General features: G+C 41.4%; 2 protein-coding genes across 2 annotated transcripts in view; both read right to left on the bottom strand.

Moving 5' to 3' along the window:
* Positions 1-990, bottom strand: part of gcgb (glucagon b) — a 1335-nt gene extending 345 nt beyond the window's left edge. The window contains exons 1-3 of the mRNA XM_027010247.2: positions 912-990; positions 696-798; positions 320-466 (exon numbers count right to left, since the gene is read on the bottom strand). Coding sequence (XP_026866048.1) covers positions 320-466; positions 696-790 — 242 coding nt within the window. The 5' untranslated portion in view covers positions 791-798; positions 912-990. The remainder of the gene's footprint in view (positions 1-319; positions 467-695; positions 799-911) is intronic.
* Positions 991-2166: 1176 nt separating this feature from the next.
* fap (fibroblast activation protein, alpha) lies at positions 2167-11642 on the bottom strand. The gene is made up of 26 exons (XM_027010220.2): positions 11390-11642; positions 11209-11293; positions 9795-9887; positions 9274-9368; positions 9112-9186; positions 8917-8969; positions 8559-8631; positions 8327-8447; positions 7971-8125; positions 7762-7859; positions 7431-7560; positions 7129-7167; positions 6947-7045; positions 6494-6564; positions 6323-6376; positions 5876-6003; positions 5577-5627; positions 5377-5478; positions 5216-5285; positions 4688-4882; positions 3945-3999; positions 3742-3841; positions 3484-3542; positions 3272-3344; positions 2867-2940; positions 2167-2719 (listed from the first exon to the last, which is right to left on the bottom strand). The coding sequence occupies exons 1-26, from the start codon at positions 11390-11392 to the stop codon at positions 2618-2620; spliced, it is 2253 nt and encodes a 750-aa protein (XP_026866021.2). The 5' UTR covers positions 11393-11642; the 3' UTR covers positions 2167-2617.
* Between the last annotated feature and the right edge of the window lie 47 nt (positions 11643-11689).

Below are 11689 nucleotides of genomic sequence, written 5' to 3'. Positions count from 1 at the left end.
TTACAATGCCTAGCACTCTTACGTAAAAACAGTGCATAAAAACAAGAATTTCTAAATAATATAATGGTTTGAAAGGCTTTGCTGTAGATTTTCAGGATTAACTGTTTGTACTATTCACAATTAAATTAAAAAATATATGTATTCAGTTAAATTAAATTAAAATGCTCTTGGGCACATAAAAGGTTTAGATTCCTTTACTATGAAAATAATCTAATTACTTAATAATTAACATTTAATATTAACTTTCACTCATCCCCTTCATACTAGTAACAGCTGTCAGGACTATTACTAGTGTGAAAGGGAATAAGTGAAAACATACCCACTCCTCTTTGAGTTCATCAGCCACTGGACGAAGTCCTGGGCTCGTCTTGTTTCCAGATATTTGCTATAATCGTTTGAGAACGTTCCTTCTGAGTGTCTCTTCCTGGTTGCTGGATCAGTGAATAGCATGTCATCTGACATCACGCTGGAATCAAAAAGCAACTTTAGCAGCCATTCAAAGACAGCAAAACCAACTAAAGCATAAATAAAGCAACAACAAAGTTTATCCAAAGACCACAGGTGAAAGTCTTCTATCATGAGCAGTAAATCCATCATCGTTTGTAGGTTGGTTGATTATCCTAGAAGTTGTTTAAAATGTTGAAATGCTCCCTCTTTTCTTGGCTAAAAGATAAGGAACCTGACTGTGGTCTCACCTGGAGTTCTCCTCTATGTCCTGTGCAGGAAACTGCCAGCTGCTCTGGACAGTAACGAGGAGCAGGAGTCCAGCCAAAGAGAAGATGCCCTTCATTCTGTTAGCTGGCAAAGACAGACAGATCATGGAACTCCTTCAGCTCAGCGCTTATTATTGTCAACCGGTGTCTCGTTACACACATTCACTCAGAAACAGACCAAGCTCAGCGGGTGCTTACCTGTCAATTTACTGCCAGTGTAATCAGAGGGGAAAAGATGTGGAAGTGAGGGAGTGTGCTCGTGTCCACTGGCTTCTGCTCTCCCAGTTGCTGATTCGTAGTACCTAACTGGCACAGGGAGCCTTATATAGAGAAACCTACCCATTGATAGGTGACACACGCCACACACACGTACATGCATGTATGCACACACGCACACACACACACACACACACACGCACACACACACACACACACACACCTAAACACACACACACACACACACACACCTAAACACACACACACACACACACACACACACACACACACACCTAAACACACACACACACACACACACACACACACACACACACGCACACACACACACACACACACACACACACACACACACCTAAACACACACACACACACACACGCACGCGCACACACACACACTGATGCGTTACTCTCAATGCATTAGTCAAGACTCACTAGACTTGCTTTTCAGTCCACTGGATATATTTGCTGTGTGACTTTATTTAAAAAGAAAGCAGCACCAATGTCCAAACCTGTCACTTGGAAGAGGAGACCAAACACCAAGCCGTCCGGCCAAATACAGTGATTCATTTAGGTTTCCAGGATGGTCTTTTCCACTGAGGTCAGTGATACGAAATGACTAATAGAATGAACTTAGAAATGGAACCAGTTTAAGTTCAGGGGACACTGGTTAAAATCTTTAGGGGTTTATTTATATGGATGCAAGGTTAGGCCAGTCTTCAGTGGAGGATACTTATTAACACTCCAGTTAAATTGCAAACTTGACTTTGTCTGTCTGGAAATGAGATCTAACGTATTCTCTAAATGATGATTGGAATTGAGTTTGGTATGCGTAGCAATCTCGGTTCATGCACTATAGTTAAAAATCTGCAATTTGAAGGCTTTACTGTCTCTTTTTATAACTCCTACTCCCCTATGTCTCCAGTCATCTTTTATTATTGAATGATAAGGGAACAGATGTATCAATTATTCTTTCAAAGTGAATGTACTGTTACACATACCGTGACAGTTGGCAACTGGTCTATTGACCTAGTGCATCTCAGCTTTTAGCTTTGATGGACTTCACGAAGTATTTTTGTAGATAACAAGCCATAATAGACTATGCTGTGATACATTTTGCAGTGAAATCCTCTACAATCCTCTATGTGCTGTATTTCAGGCAGCAGAGGGCACTACAGGCCCAAACGCAAGGAAGCTCAGTTATAACCAACCACTGTAATGCTTTTCTTCAATTTATTATTTCAAGGTATTTGCAGCCAAACACTATAAGGAGATACACTTTGCATTACAATATTAGATGGGTCTTAAACACCAAAACCCTTTTTTTTTTTTAGAGGCTATACTGAAGACTTCATATATCATGTTGAATTCAGTGCAAGAACAAATACCACAAAGACAACTTATGTCACATTTACTGTGTAGCTGTATCTAATATTTTATAAATATTAGTAACAAAAGCAAGCGAAAGGAAACATGCAGACCCTGAAAACAGGTAACAGTCATATTTGATCAACACCGCAAAAACAAAGAATAACAGTTCAAATCAGAATGGTATAACAATAATGATCAAAATACAATATATACTGTAATTGATTTTTTTTAACATGTCATCATAAGTTATGTAGAGGAGTTGCACAATATAGTTATAAGTTTCCTATAACTAACTGTGCTTATTTTTTTTCTGAAAAGCACTTCTGAAGGAAGTGGCTGAGGTGCGTGTAGAGGTGGTAGCGGGCTTTGCCAGACAGGCCGTGATCTTTGTCCGTGTACCACTGCAAAGACACACAGACACACACACACGTTCAGATCTCCGTACAGAACCAGGTCAAATGAATGGATGTACTTTAGGACATCTGTCATTTTGTGAAGGAGCTCTTGAATGTCAGATATTGCCTCTGTTTGTTCACGTTAACACTCACCATCGCCTCAAAGTCCACCTGCTCCTCCACTAGCGCCTTGGAGATCTGAGCAGCCTGCTGGAAATGGACATTTTCTGCAAGACAAATAACAAAACAAAATATTAAAAATAGAAACAGCCAGAAAGGTATACGAAAAAGGAGAAGCATCTAAAAGAGAACACAATGTTTACAGCCAGAGTCAGAATCTTCTGGAACAGTGCCAGAGAAATGTTATCAATGCCGAGTTGACTCCGAGAACGAATGCTTATAATAGATTTGATCTGTCAGGTTGTTATAGTTTAAAGAAACAGTGGTATGCTAATAAAATGGAGTGTTGGTTGAAGTGATTCCTGTTTGAAGCTTTAAGTCTGTCCATGGATGTTTGATGGTGAACGTGGCTCGTCTGGGCCCACCAGCAGGTCTTACCATCTGCTGTGCCGTGCACCAGCAGGTACTGGACTGATCTGAAATTCTTCGCTCTGCCCGTTACGGTGGAATTCTGCAAAAGCAGAACAGGATGAGAATAAATGATAAACACAAGTGCATTAGCTGAGCGCTAACTTCAGAAGTCCTCTCTGTAAGACAGTTCTGTTGTGTAGAACTGATGCTGTGTGAGATATGAAGGATCCAGCTCTTACTTTGTAGCTGTCGGGGTTTTCCTCGGGCCGATGCATGTACCTCTCAGTATACACAGCATCTACAACAAAATATCAGCCAGGGTTTGGCTAAACTGGAAACTGTTCAATGTGGTACCTTCTCTGTGATCTGTTACAAAGATCTGACAAACATTTCTATACTTTCTTGCTTTCATGTGAGAAAATTTGTTGGGTTTACTGAAATAATTTTTTGTCCCATTCATTGAATTAAATTTCTCTCAAAATGTCAAACAGACATACCATAATATTCCCACTGGGAAACAGGGGCTACAGCGATGCCACATTTGAACAGACCACTTCCAGATCCCAGAGCCATGGAGGTCACATAGCCACCGTACGACTACAGAGCAAACAATAAGCACATCGTTATCACATTCAATGGATCACAATCATCACTCAAAAATGGAACAGAAAATAATGGTTTTCTTTAGGTGTAAACTTACCCATCCCCAAATTCCTATTCTGTCTTTGTCTATGAAACCCATTTCTGTGAATTTCCTACAGGCGAAATGGAAACACACGTTCCCTAAACCAGGCTACTACAGTACAAGGACATTATAAACACATCAAAGTCATTAAAACACATTAACATCCATTGAAGTCATTAAAATCTGTTTAAATCTGTTAAAATCAAAAGGGAGATATATTTGGTTTTTGAAGTCTTAAACAACTGAGACAGACATTGGATTGTGTTTATACCCAGTGAAGCTCAGCTATTGATGAGGTTCTACTAATCACAATCATTAACAACAATTTTAATAAGGTCTGGACTGAAACAGCAAGCAAAAGATAAATGATTTCTGTACATGTCCTTGAAGAACAACAACATTACAGCCTTGCTTAACACGCAATTAATAGAGTATCATTACAGTTACAACTGTCCATTTGAATTTTCATGCAAGCACACACACACACACACACACACACACACACACACACACACACATGCACGCACACATACCACACACACACACACACACAAACACACACACACACACACAACTCTGTATGCACCTCCAACTGTCACATCCAATTTTTTCCCCACTGACAAACCTCCCTGAGTGCATGTGTGTTACGTTACATGTACTCTTCTATGCCGCCACCTGCTGTGTCCTGCTCCAGTCCGATCACAGATGGGTTTACCACTTAGCACCCAGCGCGTACACATCTCTTCCTTCCGGCTCACCTCACGGCTGAGATCTGATCTTCCACCTCATACGTGCCCAACCGCTCGTAGATGGCGTGCATTATTTTGTCGCCTTGGTAACCGCTTCCCCTGCCGTCAAAGCTGGCCACGATGGCTTTCTCGGTGCTGCACAGGTACGTGGCCCACTCCAACCTGAACCTGTAGTCGACGTACTGACTCGCAGGCCCAGCATACCTTGAACACATTACAAGTGCATCACTAGGCTGACCTGTACGGCAGAAGAGTCATGGGTTTTTAAACTCCTTCAGCTTAACTAACATTCTGGACATGTTCTCTTGAAGCATAACGTGTTTATCCACGGGTGTAAGATATTTGCACAGTTCTGTACCTATAAACCTAACTGCTACTTCAAGACCGCAAATAATTGGAAAAGGTTTTTTGTTGTTGTGTTTTGAAGTCTCACTTGACTTTATATGATAAGGATGGTGCTAAGCATGCCTATGAGAAGACATATGTGTATAATCATGGTAAGAAAATGAACACGCAAACCTGAATGAACGAACTTACACTTGAATTAGCAGAGGGTATTTTTTGGATGCGTCAAAATTGGGCGGGAACATCATCTGGTACCAGAAATCTGCTTAGTCATTTTTTGGACAAAACACATTGTTATTGTAAAGGGATAGATTCCTTGATATATTTATATGAATCAAATGTGCTGCTCTTACCAAACCCTTCTAGTTTTAACGCAGCACGTTTTATTGTTGGCATCTGCAACTCTGTCCGCAGAATTTGTTCCAGTACTTTGTTGTCTTCAAGCACCTTAATTTCTCATTTAAAAAGGAAGCAAAATAAACATCCTCACATGACCGTGTAACTACTCAGTTTTTGTCCTCTTCCAAGAGTGAATTTGATTTAAGCAACTAACCTTTACAAGATCCTCGGTTATCCATTAGTGTAAACATAGGCAGCCCCGGCCCTATAGACGAAACGCATGAAATAAAAATATGGGTTTAAATTCGGATCCTTTTATGCACAACTCTCGTGGGCCGTTTCCCGACGTAACCCGAGGAGCTGTCGGGGTTAGATGGCTAAGTATCGGGATAGGTGAGTTTATGGCCAGCTAGGGATAAGTGGGTAGGTGTCAGGAGAACGGCATGCTTATTTGTGTATGCTATGTACATGGTACAGCATGCGTGAGAGAACAGGTGGAGGGGGTGTGCTAACCATAGCAATCCATGCGGAAGTAGGAGGCGTTTTGGCTGAAGTACGCTGAGTTGAACTGACACCTCTCCTCGTACAGTGAGCAGGTAAGACATTCGGGGGCAGTGTGACCACTGCTACTGAGGGCTATCCTGAGGACCCCCACCCAAACAGATGTCACTGCATCTCTGCAGTATTTTATAGTGTGCTGGCAACACACGCCTTGTGATAAACTATATGGAACCTTTAACAGCAGGCAACAGATTGCGCAATAAAACAGATATGATGTTTACTACGTATGAACACAAGACTGAGTCTCTAAGAAACACTTTCTCATGTGCAGGAGCGCCATTAATGCAATATAACAAGTACTCAACCAATAGGATAGGATAGGGTATGAAAATCACATCTCTGCTCATATTTGCAGTGGGAACTAGAAGCATGGAGACAGTGGAAGAGTAGGACACTAACTTGTAAAGGTTTCGCTGTCCTGGTCTTCCCTTGTGCTCATTACTCACATAGTAACTGTGGACAACAGCATTGGAGAGTAATGGAAGAGGGAAATGGGCAGACAGGCCTGGTCTAAAGACAAACGTGGAAATAAGAAAAGTAAAAAGCTTTCTCTGCTTTCATGGCACTTACATGGCATTTTTAGTTAATTTTGAGATATAGATGACTTCCCATTTGCCTGAGGTTATTGGTACTGCTTTTCCCTACAAAAGCAAAACACAAGACACAATCGTGAGGAGTGAAGAATGTTATCTTATGCTTACTAGACCTTTCTTCTGCCTCATAGTCGGTGAATACTTCCAGAGTCCTCAAAAATGGTACCAGTTCTTAACTGGCCACACTGAACTTTAGTTTCTTCTTACAACGTACTTAATGCTCTGGGCGATAATGTTCCTAAACAAGAGTGTACTATTGCAGTTTTAATTTATACGATTACGGTTTCTTCTCCCTACACTTCAAACTAAATTTGCTTATTGTACAGTACATCTCCTGATATTCCTTGTACTTAACGAGTTTACTAACTCTCTTGATCAGGCGAGATCTTGATCAGATCAGAACAGACATAAATCATTGGGGGCAACTTACACCCTTCACATAGTGGATGTGTTTGTAGCCCTCTGCATCGCTCATCACTATGTAGAAACTGGTGTTGTCTGCAGCAAAGTAAGGTGGTAAAGGGATGTACTGGGAAACACACACAGATAGAAGTGTCACTGCATGATTAAAACTTACACCTTTTAAAAACATTTAACGTTATAAAAACTCACCCGACCCACCCAGCCAGTTCTGCTTTTTACTTCAAATACCTGGGGGGGGGGGGACGGGGACACACACATTTTCATAAGTACAAGCATTAGCGGTCACACCGTTTCAACTGCTGTAGCAAAAGCTTGTTTAATGCCGGCCATAATGAAAAATCAAAAATCAACTACATCTGACGTGCTCAGTTGATAACTGAGAGCTAGCCCCAGGAGAGAGCCATGGCGTCTCTTTAGACATTTCTTTGGCCGTGGTTAAGGGGCGAGAGCGGAGACACAGCTGCAGCACAGGCGTGACAGTTGCCACCCACCACGCTTTCCTTCCAGCTGCTCCCATCGTAGTCGTAGACCTGAAGTACAACATGGTCCTGTCTGCGGGTGATCCACTGCACAGCCATCCGTGTGTCGGTAACCCAAGTGACAGAGCTCAGGTAATGATCACTGAGGAAGAAAGATGAAGACACGCAAGCACACGTGCAACCACCCAGCACACACACACACACACACACACACACAGGCACAGGCACTGATAAGTATTAACAATAAGCAAAAGTTTATGGCCATTTTATGAGTTAATTTTACATTTAGGACTTTAACTTTAGCTATTATATGAGAACAGGATGAGAGGGTATTCTGCCATACCCTATTCCTATGGAATCCGGGACCACTACTTCAGAATGTGTGACTGGGCTTGAAATGTCAATTACAAACAACCTGGCTGTTGGAATAGTGGTGCCAGCCTTAGAAAAAGACACACTGAAAATCACATAATGGGCACAAAAGAAATAGAAAAGGGCAAAATTGTAACGTCCGTGTAAAAAAAGGCCCAGAATCATCGAGTGTTCTCATACCTTGGGGTAAGGGACGGTCATGGTGCTAGGGTACTGTCCGTTTTCATACATTGTGTACTCGATTGCGTGCACCCCTGTGTCATTGACCTGCACGTATGCTAAGTACTTTGCAGAGGGAGACCACCATATCCCCTCATTGGATGCAAACACCTCCTCTAGGGAAGACAGAGCCCAGAGCCCAAACATGTTTATCATTATGACAAGATAAACAAAGGAAGCATCTCATATCTCCCATCATCATTTAACCAACCTTCCTTCCTAAAGGTTTAAACATTGCAACACTGAGATAAAATAACATGGAAATTGAATGAATGAACAGAATGACTGATGAACAAATGCAGAGATAGATGGATGACCTTCATACACCCAGTCTGGCACTCCATTGAGAATCTGATTGACTTTCCCATCTTTGGTGACCTGTATTGGCTCAGCAGTAGAATTCAATTTGATGTAAATGTTATAATCCCACACATAGGCCTGTAGAAAACAGCAGGGATTGGTGGCAGCCTTCTTCACATTTCATTAGGGTAACACTGAGGGCAAACTGTGCATTTAGGCCAGTGGGACATGCAGGCCCTCCTCACTCACCAACATGCTTCCCACGGGTGCCCACAGTAATAACTGGGTGGCTGTAGGGATGTGAACAGGTGTGATGAAAGTCCTGAAAACGGGACACATTTCACTGAAGCACAGAGACTAATGCCCACGGCAGGTCTTTGCACCGACACGGTGGTAAGTTCAACAAAATCGCCAGCGTGTAATTAGCATTCAAGTTTGTATCAGGACACACACGTGCTTGTGCGTGTGTGCGCGTGCACACACCCACACGCACACACACCCACACCCACCCACACACCCACACACACACACACACACACACACACACACACACACACACACACACACACAAGTGCCTACTGAAGTAAAGGCAATGAGTGTCACTTACTGTGTCTCGATATCATATATGGAGTATGTGGCATTGAAGGAGTGTCTCCACTGCTGTTAAAACAATTTTATTTGGCTATAAAAATGTGACCCAGTAATATTTTTGTGAGCCTCAAAAACATAAAACATTTACATGGTAACATAATTATTACATCTTAAATGACATTTTTGAAAACATTTTATTTGTAATGGCTACCTTTGTATAGTTACTCTCAAAACAGATGAATTTCTTGTCAGCGGAGACCAGATATTCTGTGGCATCCACTTGGCTCTACAAAGGAAAACAAAGCCAGTCTGCTCATAGGATGAAAGATTAAGAGCTAGAATCTGAGATGTGTATCAAGGCGAGGCGTCTTACAAAAGTCGAGTTGCTCAAGTATAATGAGCTCTCCATCGTCTCTACATTATGCAGATAGATGCTGCCATCTTTACTTTTATGGAGGTATTCATTGTCTGTAGGAAAGCCACACAAAATGTTGAAATTGTAAAGAAAGCAAAGTCATATTGTTGTAAAATATAACATAGCCTGTGTGGTAATAGAGGATGAACTACTTTGCTTCTCATGGACATGAGCATAACAAGAAACCATGACACACTGTGCACCTTGTTTTATTGCAGAAAGTGTTACAAGAATATATTACATTTCATTGTGTTATGCATGTTTGCTGGGATTGTATATGTGCACTCATTAAGCCTGCCCTATTATGTGTGTGTAAGATGTGTGTGAGTAAGAATCCTATACTCAATAGTTCAGTACAGTTCTTGGATCAGTCTACAAAAGAGTCCCAGAGAAGGTGTTTCTTTTTTAATTTAATTTGCAATGGGATAAGATAGGTGTTTTAATAAACATGCAAATAATGAGATATTTGAGTGTCTCACCTGAAATCCATCGCAAGCTATATATTTGATACCTAATTGTTTGATTATAAAAGTCATCTAATGTGAAAGTTCTCCTTGAACCTGAATCACCCCCTGAAATGGTAAACAGAACAGACAAATATTCACTGGATATTTGCAGGCGGTTAATAGTAGAGGGTCATCACATGGTGGCGCCACTTAGAAAGTAAAAAGCCACCTACAATGTGGCTTTGGCACACATGTACTAAACTGTAGCAAAATCAGTAAAAACTAAAAAAGTTATAAAGTGCCTATCAATTATATTATATAATGCACACTCACAGAATATAAATAAAACCAATTCCAGAGGATATTACCAAAATACATCAGCATTTTTTCTAGGACCTACAATGTACTCTATCTCTTGTGAAAAAGCCCAGAACTGCCACACATTAATTTGGAGAGAAAAATATGTAAATTACACTAACCAGTGACCTTTAAAAAAACTAAATACACAATGTAGGGAAATGCACTGTACCCTACCATGAGCATTGTCCTTGTTCAGTCATGATTCAGTTTCTGACCACAGGGCTGGTGTCAGCTGGGTATTACCAGGCCATTACCATGACACTACCATCTCACCATCCCACTACCACACCAGTACCATCTCACTACCATCCCACTACCATGTCAGTGTTAATGGTGTAGTGAGAAAGATTCACAACCCAGATAATCGTCAGTCATAAGTGTTCCTGTACTCAGAAACTGACCACCGATGAACAGGCTGAACAGATGGACTAAAGCCTATAAAGTCTGTTGCACCTATAAGAGAGATGCAGCTAATTAAGAGGCCAGAGGCTGTAGGTAAAAGGTGGGTTTTTCTAATAAAATGGAAGGAGAATACATAGTTTAATGGATGTCATGGAAATAATATCATAGAGGTAGTGAATTATTTACATCATAATTCTAAGTAGGCCACAGTCTTCTTAAAGCTACAATATAAATTTCAGACAATGACTTTGATTTACTAATAGCTTAATGGAAGGAAGGGGTCAAAGAAGTTTTAGGTCTCAAATAATTATCTAAATACAACACACAGAAATAAAAACAACTGAAGGAATGTGTTCTGAAGAACCAGTTGCTTTGCTTAGCCTACACAACGTACATTCTATTAAAGTAAGCAGGCCTAAATAAATAGATAATAGAAATTATACACAGGCCACATGAGATCGCATGGTGAGGTAATAAAGTTGTTCAGATCACTCGGATTATCTATGTGAATTTATCTTCAAAAAATTGTAAAAATGCTTAAATTACCCACAGAAATGACACATTTACTATAAACCAAATAAACACTAACTGAAGTTCTGCGTGCTGGGGTTATAACAACTACCACAACAAATATTAGTGAAGAATTTTAAAAAAGAAAAAAGGAAAAGAGCCACTCACTACTCACTATTCACATAAACTGCCGTCGGGACGGCTATCAGCGTGATGACGACAACCGCTCCGACCAAGCCTACACACACCTTACTGCAGCCCTACAGGTACAGGACACACATCCCGAAGTCAGACACCGGGTCTCAAATAACGATCAGCTGGTGGTATGCATCGTAAAAGTACGCTCTCAGACCTACCATGATTGCACACGGACGTCAAACTTGCGTCGGCTCTCGGGGAATCTTCGGTTCGCCGACGTGGAGTTGAAGGCTTGCTGTATGTGTCAGAAGATTGGCATGGCACGCTGAGCCACTAAGAGACTTCGGCACCACGCTCTTCCATCTGATCTCCGATGTCTCATTGAACCGAATTGCGGAAGAAGCAGACAGGTCGGCTAGGTCTGAAAGTGCCGCTCGCACAGATGCCCCCTCACAGTCAGCAGACCGCAGGACTTTCCGAAGGCAGGGAATCGGTGAGGATTTAGCTCGTGACGGCTT

The sequence above is a fragment of the Electrophorus electricus genome, chromosome 2, assembly GCF_013358815.1.
Source record: "Electrophorus electricus isolate fEleEle1 chromosome 2, fEleEle1.pri, whole genome shotgun sequence".
NCBI lineage: Eukaryota > Metazoa > Chordata > Actinopteri > Gymnotiformes > Gymnotidae > Electrophorus > Electrophorus electricus.
Note: the sequence above shows the minus strand (reverse complement) of the source record. Positions and strands in the feature narration are given on the sequence as shown.